The sequence below is a fragment of the Ailuropoda melanoleuca genome, chromosome 10, assembly GCF_002007445.2.
Source record: "Ailuropoda melanoleuca isolate Jingjing chromosome 10, ASM200744v2, whole genome shotgun sequence".
Classification (NCBI taxonomy): Eukaryota; Metazoa; Chordata; class Mammalia; order Carnivora; family Ursidae; genus Ailuropoda; species Ailuropoda melanoleuca.
In genome coordinates, this window is record NC_048227.1 from 76,238,256 (window position 1) to 76,264,248 (window position 25,993).

The window sequence follows — 25,993 nt, forward strand, 5'->3', positions numbered from 1 at the left end:
CAAATGTACGAGGGGGGCACTACCTTTCTTCCAAATGATTGCCAAGTGACAGAGTTCAGGGTAGTTCTCTATGTGGGTAAGGGAACTCAGTCCAGAAAAATCGACGTTGCTTGGGATGACATTAGGTGCTCTCTTAGTCTGAGGTTCTCTAAAAGTCCTTTTATGTGTGCTGCCTTTTTTCAATACTTTTCCTTCTCCTTTCCTGTCTGTGCTTTTTACTTTGAGACTGTCACATTTCAATTCTTTATATCGCTTCTTTATTTTACCATTTCAGAAGAGACACCAAGCTAATGCCTCCTCTAATCTCATACCTGCCAGTAACGCTAAGGTCAGTACCAAGTCCCAAATATCAGGACTAGCTCTGTAGCAATGTTTGAACAATGGCAACACTTTGATGAGCATGTTTGCTGAGTTTGCTACCTAAATATTTTTATCTAAAAAAAGACCAAAAAAAATTGACAAAAAAATCCCTGAGACTTGAAACCTTATCTTTCTTTCAGTCTTGTTGGCCTCGGCACAGACGAATTAACGGCACTCTTTTTGGTGGCATCTGTGAACCATGTCATTGCTTTGGTCATGCAGAATCTTGTGATGACATCACCGGGGAATGCCTGGTAAGTGCTTTCTCCTCTGGGTATGCTCATTGACAAGGCTCAAATCTGCTCAATGGGCTCTGCAATTCAATTATCACCTGTGGGACAAACACTTGTGTCAAGAAGTGACTTGACAGGGATCTTTATATTGAACTGAGTTGGAAGCTGAGAACGCTCTTTCATATGTGGTCTTCTTGACTAACAAGTATTAGGAAATGTTTATCCATAGTAGTCTAAGAATTGAATTAGAATTAGATATGTCATAATAAAGTATAACTAATGACTAGGATATCTACCTACCATGAAGATATATGACTTCAATCCTTTCCATAAATCTATCAAAAATAGACTGTATTTCTATAACAGGAAATTATTTGTATCCATAATACGAAGAGTGTGAAATACAATCTTTATAATGTACATAATTCAGTTTTTTTCCACAGTGGGAAAAATGAGGGCATACTGCATGCTTTTCATTTTAAAATGTCAGCAGTTAAAGTATCATATGTAGATTAAAAAATAATAAATATATGCAATGCATAGTCACCAGAGCTTCTTATCGTTTCTGCAATTAAGTCTAAACTTTTAAGCAGAAGAAAAGCTCTGCAAAGGCCCATACTTCCCATCCTGCTAAGAAGCCTCTAGACTGGAGAATGTACACTGCATGGACCATGCTGATGAACTCACGGGCATGTGCATTTCATATTGTTGACATGGCATGAAGCTGGAAGCAGCACTTCTCATTTCATTAGTCTTGCAGAAACACAATTTGAAACAGTGCCATTTAGGAGGATATCATATTCTCATTTCCCTGTAGAATTAAAGCAGACTCTGTTATCTCTATTTCTTAATGTTCTCTCTTCCTCTTGCTCAGTGCCCCCCCCCCCGGTCCACTTAAAAGCTTCTGGGAAAAACCCAAAATGAAAATTCAGGACTTTTGTTTCAATGCAATTTGGCATTGAGGTTTATTGATGCTCTTTCTGTTTTCTCTCTCTAAGATTTTGTTTAATTGCATTGCACTATAAAGCATGATAGCCTTAATTTGTGGATCAGATTTTTCAAATGGCATTTTTATGAATAGAAAGACTAAGCGATTTTCATTTTAATTATACCGTCAGTCTTTTAAAATGTACCTTGGGAAAAATATTGCATTACCTTTAAACACTTTGCTAACATGCTATAGGAACTATTCAGCCCAAAGCTGATATGGATTTGCTTTATTTAAACCTTAAAAGACAAAATAAATAGATCACAATACCAGACTTATAATGTTTCCAATAGTCCTATTTCATGTCGAATTGATTAGGAGTAAATCAAATCATGCTGTTGGTCCATTTGGTTATGTGATATTTCTGAGAGTGGAAGCCCTTTTTTTTTGGAATAAAATAGTTTCAGCATAGTTGGGGAGGAAGAAGGGAGGGAGTGACGATTATCTGAGATCTTCTACTGATGAAACATTGTTTATTAACTCCATTTCATGGAGAAGAAGATAGGAGGCCACCTTCAAATAACAGAGGGGGTTTCCATTATGGCTGGTTAATATGTGATCATGTAAGATATTTCTGGAGACTTTCAAATGCCTTTTATCCAAAATGATATTGATAACTAAGTGCTAATATCCCATTTTGAGCATATTGGTTCTGATATGGTCCACAGAGAAAAATTTTTGAATGTTGCACATTAAAGACATTTTTAGTGTTTACTTAACCTGCATTTTATCTCCTTTTTTATTATGTATGTTTTTCTCCTAGCATTAAACAGAGGATTATGAATTTTACAGATACACTGCTTTTCAGTTAGCTTGGTTTGCAATATGATTAGAAATGGACTGAAATATATTTTTGGTATCAGATCAAAATCCAGACCTCTGTGTGGACCTACATAAAAAGGTCATTTTAACTCAAAGTACATTTGAAGTGACCCAGGAAACGTTCAAAGCCACATGGGAAGATTGTATACTTGCCCCTTCTCGTTGTTGTCATATGTGCTGTGAATGGACATTTGGAAGGCACTGTATATCAGGACACCTGTGAAAATAACCAGCTCATCAGAGGATACTTCTCACCTTTTCAGTTCTGATTTCCACTGTATTGTTGTCTAATGCTGTTTTATAGGCTCAGTTGCAAAAACACTCGAGTGCTAAGACTAATTTTATGATTTCCACTAGACGAAATATGACATTAGTAAATATAAGCAACTTCTACATGTTCTTTTTCTTTTAGATCAGTAGTTAGAGAAAAGCGGGGCGTCTGGGTTATGCAAGATTTTCAGTGGAATTTTAGAAATACCACTTTCAACATGGTTACAACAATCAATTTTATGATCTTATTTTTTATAACCCCTAGTCTTTGAAAGTTATAATTTGATCATGACAATATGCAAAGAATATTGCAAAAAATACACAATTTTTTAGTAATAGCCAACCTTAGTTAAGCTTGAAGACTGAGAGGACTTACTACGAAGATGAAATCAAAGAGGAAAGCCTTTCTTCACATTAATCCGTGTTTTATACACTCCATCTTCTTCTGCTGTTATTTAGACAACTGTTGATAGTGACGTTAGCCTATGTGCTCTTTGAAAAAAGGCTTGCTAAATGCATTTGAGGGAGAAATTAAAGTACCTTAAAAAAAAAAAAAACCTATTTTCAAGTATCGCCAGAGTCTAAAGAAATACCTGTTCACTTGGAGTTGAGTTGTCTTGGGATTTCAGAGCTTGAAAACCTCATAAATCATAGGCTTTAACTCCCTCATTTTATAGAATGTGAAAGATTCAGAGCGTTAAATGATTGGATTTTAATTTAATATCTTCTACTCAATAAAGAAGCTGTCCCTCTCCCCAAGGAATATAACAAGCTTCATTTAAAACCATGTATTTATTTGTGTGTTTTTATTAAGTCCATTTACTAAACATAATTAAAATGAGCTTCTTTAAAAATATACTGATATAATAATATTTCAGACTTTTCATTAAATTAGGCTGGCCATCCCAGTGTTCATCCAGATTAATAAATATTCGCTTTATCCTTGAAGGGAATTTACAGCTTAGGTATTTCTTCTGCATATTTAATTAATGATCATAAAAATAAAGATTTTGTACCCCTAAGCTCTAATGAACTCTTTTCAACATAAGAAATATATTATAATTTTATATGGTTATAGCAATAAAAACGTGTTTCAGTCATAATGAATCCATATTGGATGGTTTTTAAAAGGAATCAGATACATTTTACTGTACCGTTGGAGATGGAAGAAGTTAGGTCTACATGATGCCAAAACATACAAATTTATCAAATTGTGCTATAGAAAGCTTTCTAGACAATTCCAGTGTTTGGTTAACTGGATTGTTCACATTTGTACCAGTCTTTTGTGAACACAGCCTGAGTTGATAATTATACTTTCACTAATATAAAGAAATCTAGATATATTTTATTTTGATTTTTGATTTTTGAAAAGGACATAGGACCAAAAATAACTACTTTGTAGAAAAATGCAGTTTCACTTAAAAAAAAAAGTGTTGGAGAAAAATTGCTATGTGCCTTGTGATTTTACTACATTTTGATGTGTTTAAAATCTTTCAGTATTCTCATTGTTTAATTATGAGCCAAGCAAGCCCCTCACAGATGTAATATGCTAGTGCATTGGCCAAATTATCAGTGCCCACTGAGGTCGAAATTAATCTCTGAGGTAAGAACATCATTGTCCCAGAGGATTTGTATGAGTGGCCACTGTTCTCATTAAATCTGCAGTTTTAAGCTGAACAATTGACTTTTACCTAGAATCGGCTACAGTTTCCATTAAATATATATTATTAGGACTCTGTAACTATGCACATGTACACACATGTGGGCAATCACATGTATTTCCTTATGAAAAAAAATTGAAAACTAACAGAAAAAGGAAGTAAGTTTTGTATAATGAAAAAAATTATAATGAATTTCAGTTGTTTTTTGTTAAGCATGCACGTGCTGAAACTGGCGTGTAGTTCACAAGCTATGTACATATTAGATTAATTTTCAGTGCTATTTCTCAGCTGTAAACTTGACCATTTAATGTGGAAAATTATTCTTCCTAACAAGGAATAGACTAATAACTCCGTAGATCTATTTTTGGTAACATGTTGATGTTTGAGACCAAAATAATAAACTTTAATGTGCATGTCTTCCTCAGAACTGTAAGAATCACACAGGTGGCCCATATTGCAATAAATGTCTTCCTGGTTTCTATGGTGATCCTACTAAAGGAACCTCTGAAGATTGTCAGCCCTGTGCCTGTCCACTCAATATCCCATCCAATAAGTGAGTAACCAACTTACCTCTCTAATGATTTGGGCATCCAGTTCTGCAAGTGCATTTTTGATATAGAATGGTTCTTTCTCTGTCACACATAAATAAATAATAAATATATGCATGAATTTCTCTGGAAGGTAATATGAGTTTTTCTAAATATAAAATATTTAAAGTTACAGCTATTTATTCTGCAGAATTTTTAATATTTTAGTTCTAGTTCTGGTGATTTAATATCTAGGTGACAGAACTCGAATAGAATTTCTAAAACAACTATAAAGGACAGACACATTTTATACAAATGTATATACATGCCCACATATACACATACACATACACACATACACACATCTTCATATAGTAACAAAAAGACCACTAATACTGGGGCACCTGGCTGACTCAGTGGTAGAGCCTGTGACTCTTGATCTTGGGGTTGTGAGTTTGAGCCCCACATTGGGTGTAGACTTTACTTAAATAATTTTTTTTAAAAAGATCACTAATACGTTTATTGCTCATTTGGGTCCCAGTCTCACACTATTTATGAATCTTGGGCAAGTCACAAACTCCTAGAAAAAGTAGAGACCAATCAATCTAGCTGACCTTTAAGCACCCATCCTATCCCTTGGTTGCCACATGGTTTGCCACATTATCATATGATATCATACATATATGATATATATATCAGTTTATCTTACTAAAACAGTTATAGTGGTAAGAACTATATTTAAACTATATGAATATTGAAATATGGGTGATATAAGCACCTTATTTTGCATAAACTAAGTCTTTAAAAGGTTTTTTTTTTTTTTTTTTTTTTTTTTTTTAAATTTTTTTTTTTTTTTTTTNACCCAGGCGCCCCTAAAAGGTTTTATTTTTTAAAAAATTTCTAATTATTCAGCTAGAACAACCACCTTGGCATCTTGGAGAAGTCTTTTAAGAGTATATATTTTGTCTGCCTCTTCCCCTTACCTCTTAGGGGAACACTCTCTGCCAGGCGCTCTAATTCACATTCCTTCCGAGTGGCCATCCTTGAACCACCACCTGAACAAAACCCTGCATCATATATAGTTCTTATTTTAATAGGGCATACTGTGCTGAGCAAAAACCAACCTTTTTGCACTAGTAAAAAATTGTAAATAATGATAATTTTAAGTAAAAGGGATCTTTTTGGAGACTCTTCTTAAGGGTAAGCTTAGTGCTTCCTCTGCCTTCTCCTCAGGTCATGGTCCCCTCAGGCTCCCTGCTCAGTGGGGAGTCGGCTTCTCCCTCTCCCTCTGACCCTGCTCCTAGTCACGCTCTCTCTCACGCACTCTCTAATAAGTAAATTTTAAAAAACATAAAAAAATAGGTAAACTTAGTGCTTAATAATGTCCATATTATATTAGGCACTTTCCAGCTATTTCTAAATGCTATGATAATGCTTGAAAAGCTTAAATTTTTAGTGATTTTTAAAATTAAATCTATCAGCGACTGTCTTTTAATGTAAAGGTGTTATCAAGTTGGACATATTCTGAATGAGGTCTTACCCAAGACACTGCCAATGAAATGGTCTTTTGTTAGAGTCAATGAATACAATAAGCTAAAGACGTGGAGGGTGATTCTGTCACTAAGTTTAAAAGTCCTCATGGAAATTATGGTTCCCACTTTTCAGCCCACATGAAATCCTCCTTATCCTCTCCAACACACCTCCTCCTTCAGAATTTTACAACTTAATCATTGGGGGAAAAAAGAGAACTAATATTTAATTAAAACAGACTACTAGGGACACCTGGGTGTGTCGGTTAGTTAAGCAAGCATCTGCCTTCAGCTCAGGTCACCATCTCAGAGTCCTGGGACTGAGCCCCACATGGGGCTCCCTGCTCGGTGGGGAGTCTGCTTGTCCTTCCCTCTGCCCCTCTCCCTGCACATGTTTGCTTTCTCTGTCTCTGTCTCTCTCTCTCTCAAGTAAATAAATAAAATTATTAAAAATAAAATAAAATAAAACAGACTACTATATTCTAGATATAGTCCAATAAGGTGAATATTAGTACCCCCATTTTACAGATTAAGAAAAAAGACTCCAAGTAGAAAAATAGCATTATGGAACCAATTTCGGAGCCAGAAATCCTTGATTTAAATTTTGAGTTCTACTTTCTGGCTGTGTGATGGAAAAGTTACTTTAACTCTCTATGTCTCAGTTCTTTTATCATTAGTTGTGATAATAGGACTTTCTCATAGGGTTGTTGTGAGAATTACATAAATTAAAATACACCAAGTACTTGAAGCAGTGATTGGACATGATGAGTCCAATACAAGGGCTGATTATTACTAAATAATTTGCTCAGAGTCATAATATTAAAGAATCAGAGTTGAAATTTTAAGTTTCAAGTCAAAGTACTTTCCAGTCCTCTGCAGTCTACTTGAGAACTTTTTTAAAAAGCACACTGAATTTTAAGTGATAATGTTAAGAGCAATTAAATGGGAAATTGGTTTAACATACGTTAGTGTTCAAAATATTTCTAGAGTTTAGGGCATGAGCTTGGATGGACACAAAACTGAAGACCCTTTCGCAACTAAAGGTGTCAGCGAAAAGAAAGAAGCTAAAGGGAAATCTACTGGAAATTAATAAATATAGGAGAAAAATTAAATTCCTTCACCATCTATGGTTAGTCAGCCCTATGTTGGCCATATTATGACACAACCCTTGCTCGCTGGTGTACTTGTGAAGGGTTAGACCGCGCAGTAGAGAACCTGCTCGTTCACTATGGCTGAATGAAATTCTCCAGGACCATCCAATATGCTCAAAACTCAGTGTTCAACATTTGCTCTCACTGAGGAACACAGAGGGACTACCTCTGACCTCTCATTCTGCCGCACTCCTTCTCAGGCAGAATGTCACAGTCACTAGCAGAACTACCAATCCAGCAGAGCTGCCATTGATTGTACAATGCAAATCTTAGCTTAATACATTTTGACAATTATGTAATTGATTGGCTATGTAGATCTTAGGGGTTTATCCTCAAGTCTGACCAACATTACTCTCAATGCAGAGGGACCATTAGGGAGAGCACTTCGCTTGGGTAATTCAGGCACTCATGGCCCATCCTCCTCTGTTTGCTGTGCTTCTACTTTGTTTTAATAATGGGTTCTGGGGCGCCTGGGTGGCACAGCGGTTAAGCGTCTGCCTTCGGCTCGGGGCGTGATCCGGCGTTCTGGGATCGAGCCCCACATCAGGCTCTTCTGCTATGAGCCTGCTTCTTCCTCTCCCACTCCCCCTGCTTGTGTTCCCTCTCTCGCTGGCTGTCTCTATCTCTGTCGAATAAATAAATAAAATCTTTAAAAAAAAAAAATAAAAAAAAAATAATGGGTTCTAACTGTGTTCCTGAAAGAAAAAGGAATGTCAGCATCACTATCCATCAGTGACAAAGGAATTGGGTCCCAGTTCCAAGGATGGGATTTCCTCAAGTATATGTATTCCAATTTCGTATAATTATGCAGATCTTGATTTAAAAAAAAAAATAAAGACAACTCCATAGCATCAGTCACACCAAGTTTTTAAAGATCCTTTAATTTCTGAGATGTTTCACTTACATTGAATAATAATTTAATTATGAAATAATTTTATCTTTACAAGTAGAACTGAGAATAGAGTAGCAACCTATTTTAAATTCCAACTTCAAATATAGCTTTTTTCCCCAAGGTTTTTTTTTTTTTCCACTTAGTTTAAAAATACTTGTTTTGTGTTTCAAGTTATAAAGACTTTTAAATTTGAAACAACGTGGAACATTAACATTGTTTAGCTGTGCAATTGTGATTAGAAAAATCCCCTGTAATCTAATGACCTGAATGTTTTATTTTAAATCACTAAATAACGAGACGGGGAAACTCTCCATTTAAAAAAATTTTTTTTCAAGAAGTCATTACTATTATAATCTGAGTTGAAAACTCTGAGGAATTAAATTGAATATTCACAAATAATCCAGAAGATGGGATTCAAATTTTCACAGGTTATTCAGGAAAAAAAAAAAAAAAAAAAAAACAGCTAAAGGTTGCTGCAACCTTCATCTAGAAGTATAAGGCTTAGTGATAGTTTTGCTTTGGTGATTTATCTATTTAATCCCTGCTCATAAATCTTATAGATCACAAGCATTTTGGCTCCAAATTTCTTAGATAATATTGCTAAATAAATCAAATATGTAGGGAGATAAAGATAGATTGGTATAATTATTATGATATATGAATACAGACAAGCATATAATATTTAAATTATGCATATATATCAACTTCATCAACTATTCACAGTGTCCACTGTTTGCTTAGCCCTCTCATCTTGGTGATGTATATATTCTAGCTATAGATTGTATCTAGGTAGTCAAATTAATCTCTAGAGAAGCAAATAAATATGTAAATATTTCAAATGTTTTATAGTCATTAATTTCTGGCATCACATAGCTTATAAATTAAATATAATATGAAAGAGACACATGAATGTCCGCCCTTGAACACTTAGAATGTGTTTGAATAGATAATATTATTGAAATCATTTGTATAATAAAATTCAAGATATTCTTGCCTCAAGACTGGACAGAGTGGAGGCTCTCAGTAAAGTCCTATTTACTAACACCGTTTTGAATAGTACTATTTTGTGTGCATCAGGGACGCTAGAATTTAAATTTTTAAAAGAATGGAACACTCCTAGAGCTGACTTTTGGGCTCCCTCAGAGGGCTACATTGAATTATTGCTGTTTTATTTAGCACTTTTAATAGAGAAATAGAACTATTCCAAGACAGAAAGTAAATGTAAGAAATACTCAGCAACATTCTTTAGAAATCTTTGAGTGTGTTAGATGTTTCAGAGCACTTTCCTACACATTGTTTTATGTCTCCATGAGTGATTATGATGTATTTTACCAGTCCCTTGTACCAGAAGGGAGAGCTAAACTCCAGAGAAATCAAATGCTTTGATCATGTTCATTACAGCTTTCTTGTGGCAGAACCAATATTAGAACCCATATATTCTTTTTTTTTTTAAGATTTTATTTATTTATTCAACAGAGATAGAGATAGCCAGCAAGAGAGGGAACACAAGCAGGGGGAGTGGGAGAGGAAGAAGCAGGCTCATAGAGGAGGAGCCTGATGTGGGGCTCGATCCCATAGCGCCGGGATCATGCCCTGAGCCGAAGGCAGACGCTTAACCGCTGTGCCACCCAGGCGCCCCAGAACCCATATATTCTGATTCACCTCTCTGTGCTTCTTCCAAGGGGGCTATAGAAATAGAAACAATTACAGAGACATTGAAGAGCAGCAAGAAAACAAAAGGAAAGCAAAGAAAATTAACACAACTTCACGTTAGACACACCACACATGTTTGTCATAAGAAACGATCCGGGGTTTGGCAACAGTTATGCGCACGCAAAGGCAGGGGATTACAGCATGATGAGAAAGCACAGGTGTAATTAACAAGTAATGAAATACCTTAAAATGGAAACAAATCAACATATTTTGGCAAAAACAATCTAGAGCATTATGAAAGGGCAGCTCTGATTTATTGTGGCACTCTGCGAAGGGCTTCTTTCACACTTTATCGGTGTGAAAGTCTTCACTAGGTAGACCATATTCTCTCCTTTCGCTCAATGAGAAACTCAAGTTTAGAGGAAAAAGAGTATCCGAAGACACAGAAAATAACCTGGTTCTAATTACAAAACTCAGGGATGGACATTAAATCAGATTTCATATCATCTGAAAGTTAATTAAAGAAATATGTGTTTGCTTAATGGTTCTCCTGAGAATAAGGACAGAGATCACTGACCCGAAAGAAGAAAACCTTAGAGACACTTCAGAATTTCATGTGGCCCAAGCCACAGTCACCAAGTAAAGGAATTTTCCCTTTGTTTTTCTCCCTTCCCTCTTGGTCCTCTGCTCCTTGGGCAGCTGTAACTGGGTCTTCTCACTGCCCTTCCAGCAGATCTCTCGCGGACACTGCAGTGTCTCCTTCTTTCTGGTTTCTCTTCCCCTGACTAGAATGTTCCATGTTGCAGTTAGTTAGCAGGAATCCTGCTCCCTATTGTATACGCAAACATACAACACGCCCTGATTCTATAACCCTGACTTTATAATGCTGGAAATCTCATGCCAGTGCGACAGGGGTGGTTATTTCCTATCACATCACAGTCCCAAGAGGCAATGCAGTTCCCTCTTGCATTAGCTGTGAGGAAGCTCAAAGCCATATGCTGATTGCCACTCTCCAAAGAACATACCTTATGATATGTATGCATTTTGTGCTCTAAATATACCCTTGATTTTACCTTATTTGTGTTTTTTTTTCTCTTGAACCTTATTGCACCATTTTATCTTAATGTACATATTTTGATAGGTAGAATTAAATTCTTTTTGGAACAAGGCCAATTTATCTTTATGTGCATATGCACATATGTTAGCACAAACACCTATATTTGAATATATATTCACATATATATGTATTACATACTTACAAATGATCATTATGAATATAAGAATCTATGTTCAGCCATTAAGAAGGATTATTTCCATGTGCAGATCCTTACTAGGTACACACCAGTAGCTTCTATTCCTCCTATTTGTGGAAAATGCCTGCTGTTCTTGGAGCACTAGTGTCTTCTGTGGCATGAAGTGGATAATTCAGGAAGCAGAACACAATCTCTCTGCTGACAGAGAGCTAGCCAACTAGAGTTAAATGACATAATCTTGGAATTGCTGGAAGTCAACAATGATCTTACAGTTCCCTCTTTCTGTCACAGAATAGTTAGCTTCATATTTTGGCCAAAATGAGTGTCAAGTTGCTTGCTGTGTTTGCCAAAATAAATTCTGTAGATGTTTTCTGTTGTACATGGTTATTTCCCATTCTCATTTTATTTTTGTTGTTGAATGCCCTCTTCCCCATAGTGGCAGCTGTAATTCTAGTGGGAAGTGAGTAAACCCTCAGTTTATATTGTTTAAAGAATATTGAATCACAAAAACAGACATAATTTATGAGGATGCTTTTTATTTAGATGCATCATGTCAAGTGATGTATTACCAAAAGTTTAAACTTATTTAATTCTTACCAGTAGAATGAATGCTGGCTGGTTACAGGGAAAAGAGAACATCGAATTAGAAATGAGAAGTCCTAGATTCCCTGCAAAGGCTCCTGGATATTAGCTATGACCTTGGGCAAGACAAATGATGCCTGCCCCAACCAGCTTACAAGATTTTGTGCAAATGTGATAAAATTATTTGTAAAAGTCCTCTGAAAATGTAAAGAGCTAGTCAAATCGAATATATTGTTATTCCTTAATTTTTTTTTCCTGAAAAAGTATTGATTTTTGTCAGTGGGTGCATTTTACTTTACTTCTGTTGGTTTTAACTGACACATGAGTATATTTAAGAATTTGAAATCTATTTTATGGTTTTAAAGTGTCAGAAACCCTGTCAAGCACCTTTGACGTGACTTATGGTAAACTGATTTAGGATTTTAAAAAGTAATTGGTATGGTTTTCTTTCAATCACGGGAGTCCCACACGAGTGGGAGACCCAGGGCTTCTAGTTAGAGTCATTTTGTCCCTAGACAATGAGACAGTTATAGAATGCCAATTTTAAAATAAGGCATACGTGTATTCTAGAGATTTGTCAAAATCCAGTCCTCCCTTTTATGTCTGAGAACAATAGCAAATCATGAGGCGAGGAGGGGAAAAAAAAAATCTGTTTCTTTTGTTTTTAGACGTGCCTTGTTTTCTTCAATGCAGTCATTCACCTGCCAAAAAAAAAAAATCACTCATGGCAGAGACCTTTTGGGAGCAATTGCCAGGCTGCTCTTTAAAAGATGGCGCTCCTCTCACGGAGTACAGAGTGGTCGTGACTTGGTTCTGCTGCTCATGGCAGCCACCACAACCCCTTCACGTGGCGTCTTTTATATTTGTAACTCAAGGTAGCCAAGGCTTCCCCCCTTGCCTTACTGCAACAGATTCATTTTGACATTGCGCTGAGTTGAAATGTTTTAAATGAGAGAAGGACTTGGCTCTAATAGCTTGCTACTAACCAAAAAAAAAAAAAAAAAAAAAAAAAATATATATATATATATATATATATATATATGTATGTATGTAAAATCTTTGCAGGATTGCTATGAGTTAAGCCAGAAGAGTATTATTTAGAAGTGGTACCTGTGATCTGACCTGCACAAAAGTCAAGGAAGTATTCCAAAGTGATTCAGGTGTCAGGAGCAGAACAAGATCAGGACTTGCAATGTTTAATTTGTTGTTCGCTCATTAATTTATTTAGCCATCAGACAAGCCTGCGTTGAATTGTCCTGTTATATAAAATAGAAAAATAAATCTCTTTAGGGAGACGTAATGGGAGAGAGATCAATTGGGGGCAGTTTATTTTAAAATGGTAGAGCAGCAGAACTCACAGAATTCAGAAGCGCTGATGGCTCTTCAGGGGGCGATTGTGTCAATCTTGGGGTAGGGGTTCATGTGTGAGGGGTGTCTCTCACAAGGCAAAGAAGTTATTTCTCAGGTTATACATGTTGTTGAAGGCTGGCATATAATTCTGTAATTCCTCTGCTGGATCCTAATTTGGCATTCATTTCTGTTACGTCAGACCCAAACTGGAAATGTGTACAAAGAGATCAAATTTGGGACATGCCAGAAGATGTGTAGTGGCAAGGTTTTTTGGGATTGTTTGGCTGATTGTATATTTAAGCAGAATACGCATACTTTATCTCTTCTGAAAACCTTTGGAGGATTTCATCTGCCTAAACAGCATGCTCCTTGGTCCACGTGGACAGCAGCTTGCGTATATGTACGCATGTGTGCACACACACCCACGCCCTCCCTCCAACCCCCCCAGAGTACCAGTGCTGAAAGTAGGAGCCCCATCACCACCACCACTACTTCCAAGACCACATACTGAGTTTTCCAAAATCTCTAACAGATTTTTCTGAGCTACTTCAAATTCAGAAGGATTTGGCTAGAAAGAAGTATATGATGTGTCTTTCCAGGCCTGGGCAATCCCTACAAAGCAACTGTATAGCGCCACTTGTTACTGATGATCACAGACCCAGAACAGTCCAAAGTCAGCTAATAACATGCCACGAGGCTCCTGCTCTCCACTGGGCTATATTCACGTCTGCAGAAATAGCAATGTCATTTCATCCTCAATTGGCCAGACCCTAATCTCCACCTGTGAGACAAGAATGACCAGCCTGTACCCTTTTGTCACAGTAGTCCTGGAGAAAGAGAAATGAAAACATGCCGCTAATGACTTTGTGTATGTGTTTCTTCCTTGTCTCTGTTGTTGCCCAACAACATCAACACAGCTTTAGCCCAACGTGCCGTTTAGACCGAAGTCTCGGATTGGTCTGTGATGCATGCCCTGTTGGGTACACCGGACCACGCTGTGAGAGGTAAGCATGGACCACATTGTCTTTCACAGTGATTTCTACCTCGGGAGTTATAAAACCACAGATATTATCATCCTTTGCACTAATTCAGAAACACCACCACACTCAGTGAGGTGAAATAAAGTTTCTCACTGTACTTGTCAAACAAATGCATTGTATTTTTATAGTTTATTTATCCTCTAGAAATTGCTCTATAAATCTCCATTCACTCAGAGAGTGTTTGATTAATGTTTTAATCTTAAAGGTTAAGCATTAACCTATAATCTTTCTAGAAAGTATTGCTCAAGTGGAAAGTCATGCACTCTAAGATTTATCTTACTGTCTATGTTGGCACCATTTATTTTTCATAATTAGTTTTTTGTTCTAAAATGTGGCTTAAATGTGTAGTTCATAGTTCAGCAAGCGGTCCATAATTTACCTTCAATATATTTGAAAATAGAAATAAAATGTGATTTATTATCGTGAGTTCTATCCTCTTCTAATTACTTCTAAGCCTGTAGTTTAATTCCTGTTGATTTCACTAGGTTGCTTTGCAGTGGAACTGGAAATATTATTTTATGTAATTTGTGTGATTATTTTTCTCCTGAACTATTTTTAAAGGAAAGGTTCTTCTGTATTTCAGTCTCGGTATAAAAAATGGTACAAAATTCTCCCTTGATATCGTTGACAAGTACACCAGTATTGCTCAGGTTTTAGCACTGGAAGTCGTCCCCTTTGCAGCGGGGGATGGGGGAAGCAGAGGAAATGACCTGCTTTCACCCATTATCACTGAGGCAAACACCACAGAGGGCTATTTCTGCCTCTCCTTTCCTGTCCTCTCGTCACCAAGCTCAACCAGGGTGCATAAAGTTAATGAAGCAGGAGCCAATCACCCGGAGAGAAGTGAGCCAACAGCTAGCAGTCTGTGGACTAGGTGCCAGTGATGGTTCCCAGCAGCAGCAAGTAGTGTTTGTGAGCGTGGCCACATCTGTAAGTGAGTAATGGAAGAATAGAACGGAAAGAAGGATGATTTATTTGCAACCAAGGAACCAGAGGTCTTTGTGTTAATAATAAAAAAAAAAAAAAAGGAGGGCACGTGTATATTACTTACAATAATCACAGAACACATCATCGCCAAGACAGATTTACATCAAATGCCTAACCCCCTGGCTCACTCCAGACAACTTTTTCTTTAGCAGCTGGAAGATGACAGCCGCTCTGTCACACAGCGCCATTAAATCCCACTTATCTAGGTGAGCATAGTCTCTGATGTATTTATGTTACTTTGCTTCATGCTCTGCATTTTCTCTACATGGTAGACAATCCTTTCGGAACCATGTACAATTTAGCATTCTGCATTTTATTTAACAAACATCCGTTTAGCAACCACAAGTGCCAGGCACGGGGCTTGATGTAGGACACGAACAGATGCATCGTACTGTCCTTACCTTCAAGCAGCTCCCGTCTCTGAAAAGGATGAGAACGGTTGAATGTATTCTGGAGACCATTCTACTCTGAATAATCAAAATCACTGAGGAAAGAAATACCTGACAGGATGATTTTCTTTTTTTTTCTTTTTTTTTTTTTATAAAGACAGTTTCTTTTTTTTTTTTTTAAGATTTTATTTATTTATTTGACAGAGATAGAAACAGCCAGCAAGAGAGGGAACACAAGCAGGGGGAGTGGGAGAGGAAGAAGCAGCCTCCCAGCAGAGGAGCCTGATGTGGGGCTCGATCCCAGAACGCCGGGATCACGCCCTGAGCCGAAGGCAGACGCTTAACCGCTGTGCCACCCAGGCGCCCCTGACAGGATGATTTTCTGTTTAAAATCTTTCTTAATCAGCTTGAGAAGAAAATGGAAATGGACATATGCTGTTTCCCAAATGGCATATCTTCTCTCCAATTCAAGTTCTTCAGTCAAAAATCATCTTAAACTATTATTATATGGAAGATGGAATCTTATATTTTTCTAGCCAGAATTTGGATTAGGGTTTTCCAGGAATATTCAGGGTTTATCGTTTCTCTGTATTTATATGAGCTCAAAAGTCCATTAGTAGGGGGATTCAAAATATTAGGAGAAACATTTTTGAGGATGTGCAGGCTGAAGTGGAAGGAGAGGAGAATAAGGGTCAGAGGGGAGAAGATCCTGGTTGCTCTGAAAATCTTGTAATCAAAACTATTCTGTAAGTGATTGGTGTAATCAGTGTGTGCATGTCATCTACATAAAATCAGCACTGGAAAACTGGAGCAGTGTTTCCCAAACTGTAGATGTTTTTGAAATAGAGTTCTGTGATCACAGAAATATAGGAAGTATCTATTAGCATGTTAAAAGTTCTGACATGTCCTGGATGGAAGAAATCTGTTTAATTACTTTAACTCAGCATTTTCTTTTCTTGAGGTATAGCTGACACACATTGTTACATTAGTTTCAGGTATACAACATAGTGATTGGACAGCTCTATATATTATGCTATAACTCAGCATTTTCTAATCTTGTGTGACCATCAATCCTTACTTAATAAATAAATAAATAAATAAATAAATAAATAAATTCTTTTTTTTTAATTTGACCCACAATGTTACATTAGTTTCAGGTGTACAACATAGTGATTCAGCAACTCTGTAGGTTATCCTATGCTCACCATAAGTGTAGCTCCCGTCTGTCCCCATGCAATGCTATCACAATATCACTGACTGTATTCCCTGTGCTGTGCCTTTCATCCCAATGACTTATTCACTCCGTAACTGGAAGCCTATATCTCCAGCTCTCCTTCACCCATTATGCCCAACCCCCCACTCCCCACCCCCCACCCCTGTGGCAACAGTCAGTGTGTTCTCTGCACTTATAGGTCTGATTCTGCTTTGGGTTTTTTTTTTTTTAATTCATTTAAAATACTGACTGATATTCTGTAACACGCAGAGCACTAGTTACACTTTTCAGAAACTTCGCATGGGGCCAAAGTACCCATACTTTCAGATATTACTACTTTCCTCTGGGGAATGTTTTAAACAAAAGAAAAACAAGAGAGAGGATGAGGGAATCAGGTATTCATCATGGCACTTTGCTAAGATCGTGGGCATCTGTCATCATCAAGGAGGAGAAAAAAATAGAAAAAGAAAGTATACTGAAGGGTGTAAAGGGATGAGTGTTGGAGCATCAAAAGACATTTAAAAGAACATGGAGAAAAAGTGAGCTAAATGCTGATGACACTGCTCTACTGGTCACTAAGCTGCTTTCAGAATAAGACTGTAGTCCCAGCAATATATCATACTTAATGGAGAGACACTTAAAAAAGACTGAAAAGACTGGCAGGGAGCCTGAGTGGCTCAGTCAGTTGAGCGTCTGACTCTTGGTCTCAGCTCAGGTCATGATCTCAGGGTCTTGGGATCAAGCCCCACATGGGCAGGCTCTGCGCTCAGTAGGGAGTCTGTTTGAGATTCTCTGTCTCTCCCTCTCCCTCTACCTCTCCCCCCACCAAAATAAATAAATAAATCTTAAGGAAAAAAAAGACTGGCAAGTTGACCCAGTGGGATCCATAGGACCACATGAAAATTAATGAGATACATGGATCCCAGAAGCCTTGTCTCCTCCCTAGCCGACCAATTTTTAATGACTCCTCCCCAAGTGAGGAGAGAGAAGTCAAAGTCAAGACTCATTTCACAATGGCTACTGAGAATGCAGAAAGTATTAGAACCTAATTGCTTAAAATTTGGAAAATTACCTATAATTTTATCTGTGTGATTCATATTCTTGGTCAGAAAATTATCTTTTTGCTTTTAAATTTCAGTTCCAAAATCCTATTTAGATATTCTCTGCTTCATAAATTCCTGACTTTGAATTGAGTCTAATTGCCATATTACCACTGTGCTGGTGAGAATTTCTACTTATGCCTGAGTCTCCTTGAGCTCTTGAGTCTCAGACATGGAGTGTGCAGTCACAGAAACAGAAAAAGCAAGACAGTCATACTAACTCAGTAGTACTATTAGCAAAACTGTGACTCCAAGTAAGGTTTCAAAGTCTGCTCCTATGTGGCTGTGCAGTTTGTATACTGCAGGAAAGTACTCAGCCAAGGGGGCGATTAGGAGCTTGAATCCCATGTACTCAGTATGTCCACTCTCTGTTTCTCTGCATATGCTCAAAGAGGACCCTTTTCTTCCCCTAATTTGCAGAAAGAAACCACATAAGCAGGCAAACTCACTAGTCTTTAACTGATTCAGTCACATGGGAAATAGTAAGAATACATCCTTCTTGCATAGCCACTCCCATTTACTCTCCAGCCACCCTCCTCTGTGCCTTCGCCAATACTGTTCCCTCTGACTAGAAGCCTGCAGCCCTTCCACTCCTCCACATGAGAATCACCCTGCACAACTTTTCCAATTCAACTCTATCATCCTGAAAGGGTCCTTGATTAATCCTCGTCTGAATTGGTTGCCCTTTTCTGTGCTTCCATGAGAACATTGGCATATCTGTAGTAGCTCCCTGCTACCTTTTTAAGTATGTCTTTCTTCTCCATGGACTGCAGTATAAAGACAGTGCCTTATTTATATTAGTCTGATCAAGTATTCAGTAGCTATTTGAGGAGGGGCAGGAGAGGAAAAGAGCAAGAGCTTTTCTAGGATGCTTATAGAGATTGAAGCACTGTATTTATAGGTAATGGGACCATAGGCCACATATTTTAGCCAAAACTTATTGAAAAAACGATGCAGCAGAGTAAGAGAAATCTTGCCACTGTTGCTCTGCACTTCTCATTGGCCAGTTCTCTCCATTTCTGCTATCCTCGCTTTCCCTCTCTCATCTCTCTCTCTCTCTCTCTCTCTCTCTCATATTGTTCCTAAGTCATCAGTAAAAAGAACCATATTACATAATGGCATGTGGCGTCTAGAATCTCATCTACATTAAAGGGTCTCTTTCTAAAATAGTACAATTTGGTATAAAAAAAGTTAGCAAATGTCGAAGGGAACAGGGACTTTGTATTGTCAGGATGTCCATCTGTAGCAAGGAAACCAATAAATTCTGCTAAGAAATGTCCTCATTCTGCCTTGCGTATGAAAATGAGAGACCCTGAGATTTCAAATTACAATTAGTTTTGTAGAGTGAAAAACTGAGAGGCTGGCAAGGTCTAAAGGGCTGTCATTCACACTAATTTTAATTAAGTGACTCCAACTTGATCAGACTATAAAACACTATTATTATTAACAAAAGTTATAGGATTAGCAGTATTATATTCACTGACCCTAGAATTACTTTAAAATTTCTACTGGCACATTTTTATGTCTCTAAAACTACTATCCTATGTATGGAAACACACACACACACACACCAATAATAGAACCTGAATGTACATTTTCAATAGAGTGTCATATGAATTATCCATCATGTATATTCAGTATGCTTTCTTATGTGTTCTACAACAAAAAATAAAAGATGCTTCTTCGGTTATACTACTTAATTGTAATTATTTTCTCATGAACAAAACATTCCTTTTTATTGTAGGAGAATTTTGAGCTTATTAATTGGTATCTATGTTAAGAAAAATTCCCAGATCTTGTTATTTAATGCCATCTCTCCTGAGGGCAGTAAGTCATTTTGAGGAAAGTGAGCTGAAAATAATGGGTTTTCGTTGGCTGCGATAATGATCATTGTATATCGTTTTTCTAGTGGAGCAAAGTCACTCTCTTAATGGTAAACACAATGAGATGCAAGTATATGTGGATGTGATCATAAGCTCTGCATATCAAGTAAGGCAAGGAGAATTGGGTTAAAATTCAAAAGTGTCTTCCTATTATCTTTATGGAATACCACTTCTGAAGGGATTGTGGGGAAATTTTATCCACTAGAATGTTCATATTTTACGATAGGTAATTAATAAGCAATTATATTTGTGGGCGACACATTTTTCCAAGCAGTATTTATACTATGACTTCCACAATTTATACAGTATTTTGTGAATATAATGAAAACTAGTAATTTCATTTTAAAAATTATGGGAAAAGGTTAATTCTGTAAAAAAAAAAAGACTATTATGGCACTTACAAGTGTTCTAGAAAACTCAGAGTCATTAATGACTTTGGCCCATAATTGTGATGTTATTAATGTATCCTCACATGATGTAAAGGATTTAAATCATTTCTTTGTTGAGTGGAAGAGAGCCTTTCTCTACACAGAGACTTATATATCTGTGAGTAGATGAGTATAAAGGTAGCGTACCGTGGCGATTATATTCTCCCACATTGTTTTTGTTCCCCTTCGATTTTGATCTTTGATGAAAAAGACTTTTTATTTCCCGAAGATGGTGCAGATGACAGGGCCAGCCTGACTGTAAGACTAGAGAGGCACTGTTTTGTTTCTCCTTTGGCAAGCGTGGTTTAATAAGAAGCATGAACAAATGTAACTGAAAGAGAAGACAGAGCGGCGTATAAATAGATGCCTCCTAAAAACCCGTATCTGTGCATCTGCGACATTAAGTAGCATTTTGAAACAACATATGGATAAAGGGAAATTTGATACTATAATTTAAAAAACCTTCCCTGCTATGCCTCATAAATAAACAAACTTGTTTTTCCAATAATAGGTAAAATAGTATTTTGTCCTTTAAAAAAGAAAAAAGACCTAGAGTTTGCTAATACAAGTTGTGGGCACAATTAAGCATCACCTTACGGCACGTTACCCTAAGACGCAGGCATACGTGCTTCTTGGTAAAGGCTCATCAATGAAAATCTGCATCTGTACGGAAATGCAAATATATACAAACCTATTATTAATGCAGAGCTACCCACAGCCCCCACCTGAATCGTAATGAGAATCTTTTGAGTCACAATTTTCTATTTAATAAATTCTGAATTCTCGCTGCTGAATTTCCTTGCAAGTCTGTTTCCTCATAACAAGCTTTTGTTACAACAACAACAAAAAAATGTGAACCTTACATATTTGTACAGAAAACAACCAACTGGAGTAGATACATATGATGTGTTGCACTACAAAGGCTTTCCAACATGGACCTGGATTCCTCTAGAGTGCCAGCAGCAGATTTCTTATTATGCTTTGGTCTCCTCTTCAGTGCCAGTGACAAGATTCTTTTTTTTTTTTTCTTCCTGGCTGAAATCTAATTACTAGTGGGGCTGGCAGGATTTCATCTTGTATCTACACTGCAGTTATAGAAAAACATTTTTTAATCACCTTGCATTCGCGAAAAGGAGCACTTAAAAGGAAAACCTATCCTCCTGGGAGAGGGGAGCGTGAAAAATATATAAACATTGCCCTCCGATGGGTTTCATGAGTTCCTCCCAAATACTCACTGATGATATTTTTCCCCGTAGGTGTGCGGAAGGCTATTTTGGACAACCTTCTGTACCTGGAGGCTCATGTCAGCCATGCCAATGCAATGACAACCTTGACTTCTCCGTCCCTGGCAGCTGTGACAGCTTGTCTGGCTCCTGTCTGATATGTAAGCCAGGTACCACAGGCCGCTTCTGTGAGCTCTGTGCTGATGGATATTTTGGAGATGCAGTTGCTGCAAAGAACTGTCAGCGTAAGTCCTGAACTATTGACGCCCCTGGCAGAATTGATGTGTTGCACCTCCAAGCAGCTGATGAGTTCTTGGGTGGGGATTGGAGGGTGGGAAATTCTGTGGGTACGTGTATCCTGGATGCACAGCCTATGCACAGAGTCAGCACATCCTCAAATATTTCTTTGTACTAATAGAGTCAATCCTTTGAAAATCGCTGCAGTCAAAGGGTTATTTTTCAAACAAGGCACACATATGTTTACCTGTGGAGTGAAGATTTTAAAATAAAATGCCCATGATAAGAGAGAAGAAGTTAGTAATTAGGTAAGCCCCATTTATCCTTGTTGTTTATCTCAATGGTAATCATTTTCTTAAAAATGAATTTCTCTGTCCATATTATTTCTTTCATATCTGTTTGTAGGTGTTCATCTGTTATGTTTTCAAATGTGAACTTTACATTCTTGCATTTCATAAGAGGTGTAAAATCCTGCCCATATTTCTACACACTGGCGTTTGTAACTGTCGAATGATTGACCTTCACCTTAGGACTCTTCACAGAATGATATTTCTGTGTTTCCTTTCACTAAATTAGCTATTGTAGGGCCTCATCCTTGTTAATCAGAACATTGCTCCTGTCACCTGTACCTCCGTAGCTGCGTTATTTGGTGTTGCGTAGAATTTACTAATGCTTTGTATTAGCAGGAACATGATATGCAAGGGAAATCTTGTTGTGCAGAATCCAGTGGAATGTGAATCCATGTCACCACCTGAATATTTTACACCATCCTTGACTTCACCTGCTGCCGTAGTCTTTAGATAGGGCAGGTTATGATATCCACAGTTCACTTCTGCTAACTTCATTATGTAAGAAGGAATTCTTCCGGTCCTTCAGTTAGGACCTAGGATCTGCAAAATGATAGAAACCACTGTAGTGTCTTGTTATTGTCTCTGCTGTAAACACCGAAGACCAGATAGGACACCCCATTTCAGGAACAAATGCATCTTTCTTCCCATAGGTTTAGAAAATGAGTGCCAGATTTTTGTCATTTAAAAATGACAATTTGTTAAATTAAAAACAAATTACTCTCATACTCTGGTCTCTCTTCAGATCAACTATGTCTTTCACCTTTTATTAAAAAACAAAAAATAAGCACACACAAAAAAATCCATAAATCACTCTCTAGAATAATAAGCATCTATTAATTTCACATATAAATTGGCTTTTTTTTTTTAAAGCAAAATTTCCACCAGGCTCAGAAGTGCCTTTAAACACTGTAGGTTTACCTGTGTAAAATCATAGGGAGCTTAAGAAATTCTCCCATTCAAATACATCATCTAGGACCTCCAGTGTCTAGCTATGTGACCCTGGACAAGACAGTTGACCTCACTGAGATTGTTTCCTCGTTTACATAAAAGATCACGATTTCCTGTGGGGATCAGAGGCTCTAGCACTTGGAGAGTAACCGGGGCACTGCTTGGGCCTGGGATGCTCACCCGAGATAGCTCCTTTGACAGTAGTGTTCATAGAAGTTGTATCTGTGGTTCGCTCATTTAAGGGCTGTGTGACCTCTTTTTCTATCTTCCAGTTACTCCCTCCATAAAGTTGAGGAGATCTTTCCACTCATTTTATTGTGATAAATTGGGGATCTGTGGCATAAGAATACATAGGAAAATATGGCATAAAAACATTTTTAAACCATCACCGGTTTTTATACCACTTGCCATGAGATACATACAGAAATGATTAGGGTTTTTAATGCTCTTTTGCATAGAAAAATATAAGAAACATCTATTTTTATAATTTTTCATATATACAATAGCTCATCTATGCATAGGTAAAACCCTCAAGAAAAGAAAATTCATGATAAATCATTATTTTAGTTTCCTCTGGGTTTGTTCATGGAAAGTACACCACTGCAAAGAAATATATTTTGCTTTTTAAATTTACATGTTATTGTTTGGGTCATACATTTCATTTAAAAATGCCACTTAAAAATGTATATTGCTTTTGTTATTTTTTCAAGTTTTTATTTTAATTCCAGTTAGTTAACATATAGTATAATATCACTTTCTTGAGTAGAATTTAGTGATCTGTCACTTACATACAACACCCAGTGCTCCTCACAACAAATGCCCTCCTATTAATGCCCATCACCCATTTAACCCATCCCCCCGCCCCATCCCCATTCATCTACCTTCCAGCAACCCTCAGTTTGTTCTCTATAGCTAAGAGTCTGCTTTATGGTTTGTGCCTCTCTTTTCTTCCCCCTATGTTCATCTGTTTTGTTTCTTAAATTCCACATATGAGTGAAATCATATGGTATTTGTCTTTCTCTGACTGACTTATTTCATTTAGCATAATACACTCTAGCTCCATCCACATTATTATAAATGGCAAGATTTCATTTTTATGTGTGAATAATGTTCCATTGTATATATACCACATCTTCCTCATTCATTCATCACTTAACGGACTTTTGGGCCCTTTCCATAATTTGGCTATTGTTGATAATGATGCTATGAACATTGAGGTGCATATGTCCCTTGGAATCAGTATTTTGTATCCTTTGGGTAAATACCTCGCAGTGCAGTGGATAGCTTGTAGGGTAAGTCTATTTTTAACTTTTTGAGGAGCCCATACTGTTTTCCAGAGGGGCTGCACCAGTTTGCATTCCCACCAATAGTGTAAGAGGGTTCCCCTTTCTCCACATCCTCGACAACATCTGCTGTTTCCTGTGTTGTTGATTTTAGCCATTCTGACTGGTATGAGGTGATATCTCATTGTAGTTTTGATTTGGATTTCCTTGATGGTGAGTGATATTAAGCATCTTTTCATGTGTCTGTTAGCTATCTGGATGTCTTCTTCAGAAAAATAACTCTTCATATCTTCCACCCATTTCTTAACTGGATTATTTGTTTTTTGGTGTTGAGTTTGATAAGTTCTTTATAGATTTTGGATTTAACCCTTTATTAGATATGCCATTTGCAAATATCTTCTCCCATTCCATAGGTTGCCTTTTAGTTTTGTTGATTATTTCCTTTGCTGTGCAGAAGCTTTTTATCTTGATGAGGTGAGGTCCTATTAGTTCATTTTTGCTTTTGTTTCCCTTGTCTCTGGAAACACGTCTATTAAGAAGTTGCTATGGCCAAGGTCAAAGGGGCTGCTGCCTGTGGTCTCCTCTAGGATTTTGATGGTTTCCTGTGTCAATTTAGGTCTTTCATCCAATCTGAGTTTATTTTTGTGTATAGTGTGAGAAAGTGGTCCTGTTTCATTCTTCTGCATGTTGCTATCCAGTTTTCCCAACACCATTTGTTGAAGAGACTTTTTCCATTGAATATTTTGTCCTGTTTTGTTGAAGATGAGTAGACCAAATAGTTGTGGGCCCATTTCTGGGTTTCCTATTCTCTTCCACTGATCTAAGTGTCTGTTTTTGTGCCAGTACCAATTGTCTTGATGATTACAGCTTTATAATATAGCTTGAAGTCTGGAATTGTGATGCTTCCAGCTTTGCTTTTCTTTTTCATGATTCCCTTGGCTATTCTGGGTTTTTTATGTTCCATACAAATTTAAAGATTGTTTGTTGTAGATCTGTGAAAAATGCTGGTGGTATTTTGATTGGGATTGCATTTAATGTATAGACTGCTTTAGGCAGTATAGACATTTTAACAATATTTGTTCTCCCATTCCATGAGCATGGAATGTTTTTCTATTCTTTGTGTCATCTTCAATTTCATTCATAAGTGTGCTATAGTTTTCAGCATACAGATTTATTACCTCTTTGGTTAGGTTTATTCCTGGGTATCTTCTGATCTTTAGTGCAATTGTAAATGGGATTGATTCCTTGATTTCTCTTTCTGCCGTTTCGTTATTGGTGTACAGAAATGCAACAGATTTCTGTACATTGATGTTGTATCCTGAGATTGCTTTTTTAATTTTTAAGATGATGTTAATTTATGGTAAATTTAATCCTATATTCCTCACTCTAAGAAAAAAAAATGACTTTTAAATTCTAAATTATGTGAGATCTTAAAAATTGAAGTATATATATGAGACTCATAAAGAAATTAAAAATGTACTTTAATAGGGATGTATGGGGACAGATGGAAGATGCACTTGTGAACAGAGTATAATGTATAAACCTGTTGAACTACTATGGTGTTCTCCTGATACTAATGTAACACGATGTGTAACTATTCTCATTTTAAAAAATTAATAAAAGTTCATTAATTTAAAAAAG

At 37.0% G+C, this 25,993-nt stretch overlaps 1 protein-coding gene across 5 annotated transcripts in view; it reads left to right on the forward strand.

Moving 5' to 3' along the window:
- Window positions 1-25,993, forward strand: part of LAMA2 (laminin subunit alpha 2) — a 610,905-nt gene that overhangs the window by 369,149 nt on the left and 215,763 nt on the right. For 3 of the 5 annotated variants that reach the window (XM_034669120.1, XM_034669119.1, XM_034669121.1), the window contains exons 16-20: window positions 275-328; window positions 501-614; window positions 4,760-4,887; window positions 14,189-14,275; window positions 21,568-21,779. In XM_034669120.1, coding sequence (XP_034525011.1) covers window positions 275-328; window positions 501-614; window positions 4,760-4,887; window positions 14,189-14,275; window positions 21,568-21,779 — 595 coding nt within the window. The remainder of the gene's footprint in view (window positions 1-274; window positions 329-500; window positions 615-4,759; window positions 4,888-14,188; window positions 14,276-21,567; window positions 21,780-25,993) is intronic. The other 2 variants (XM_034669122.1, XM_034669123.1) reach the window with 1 other exon arrangement.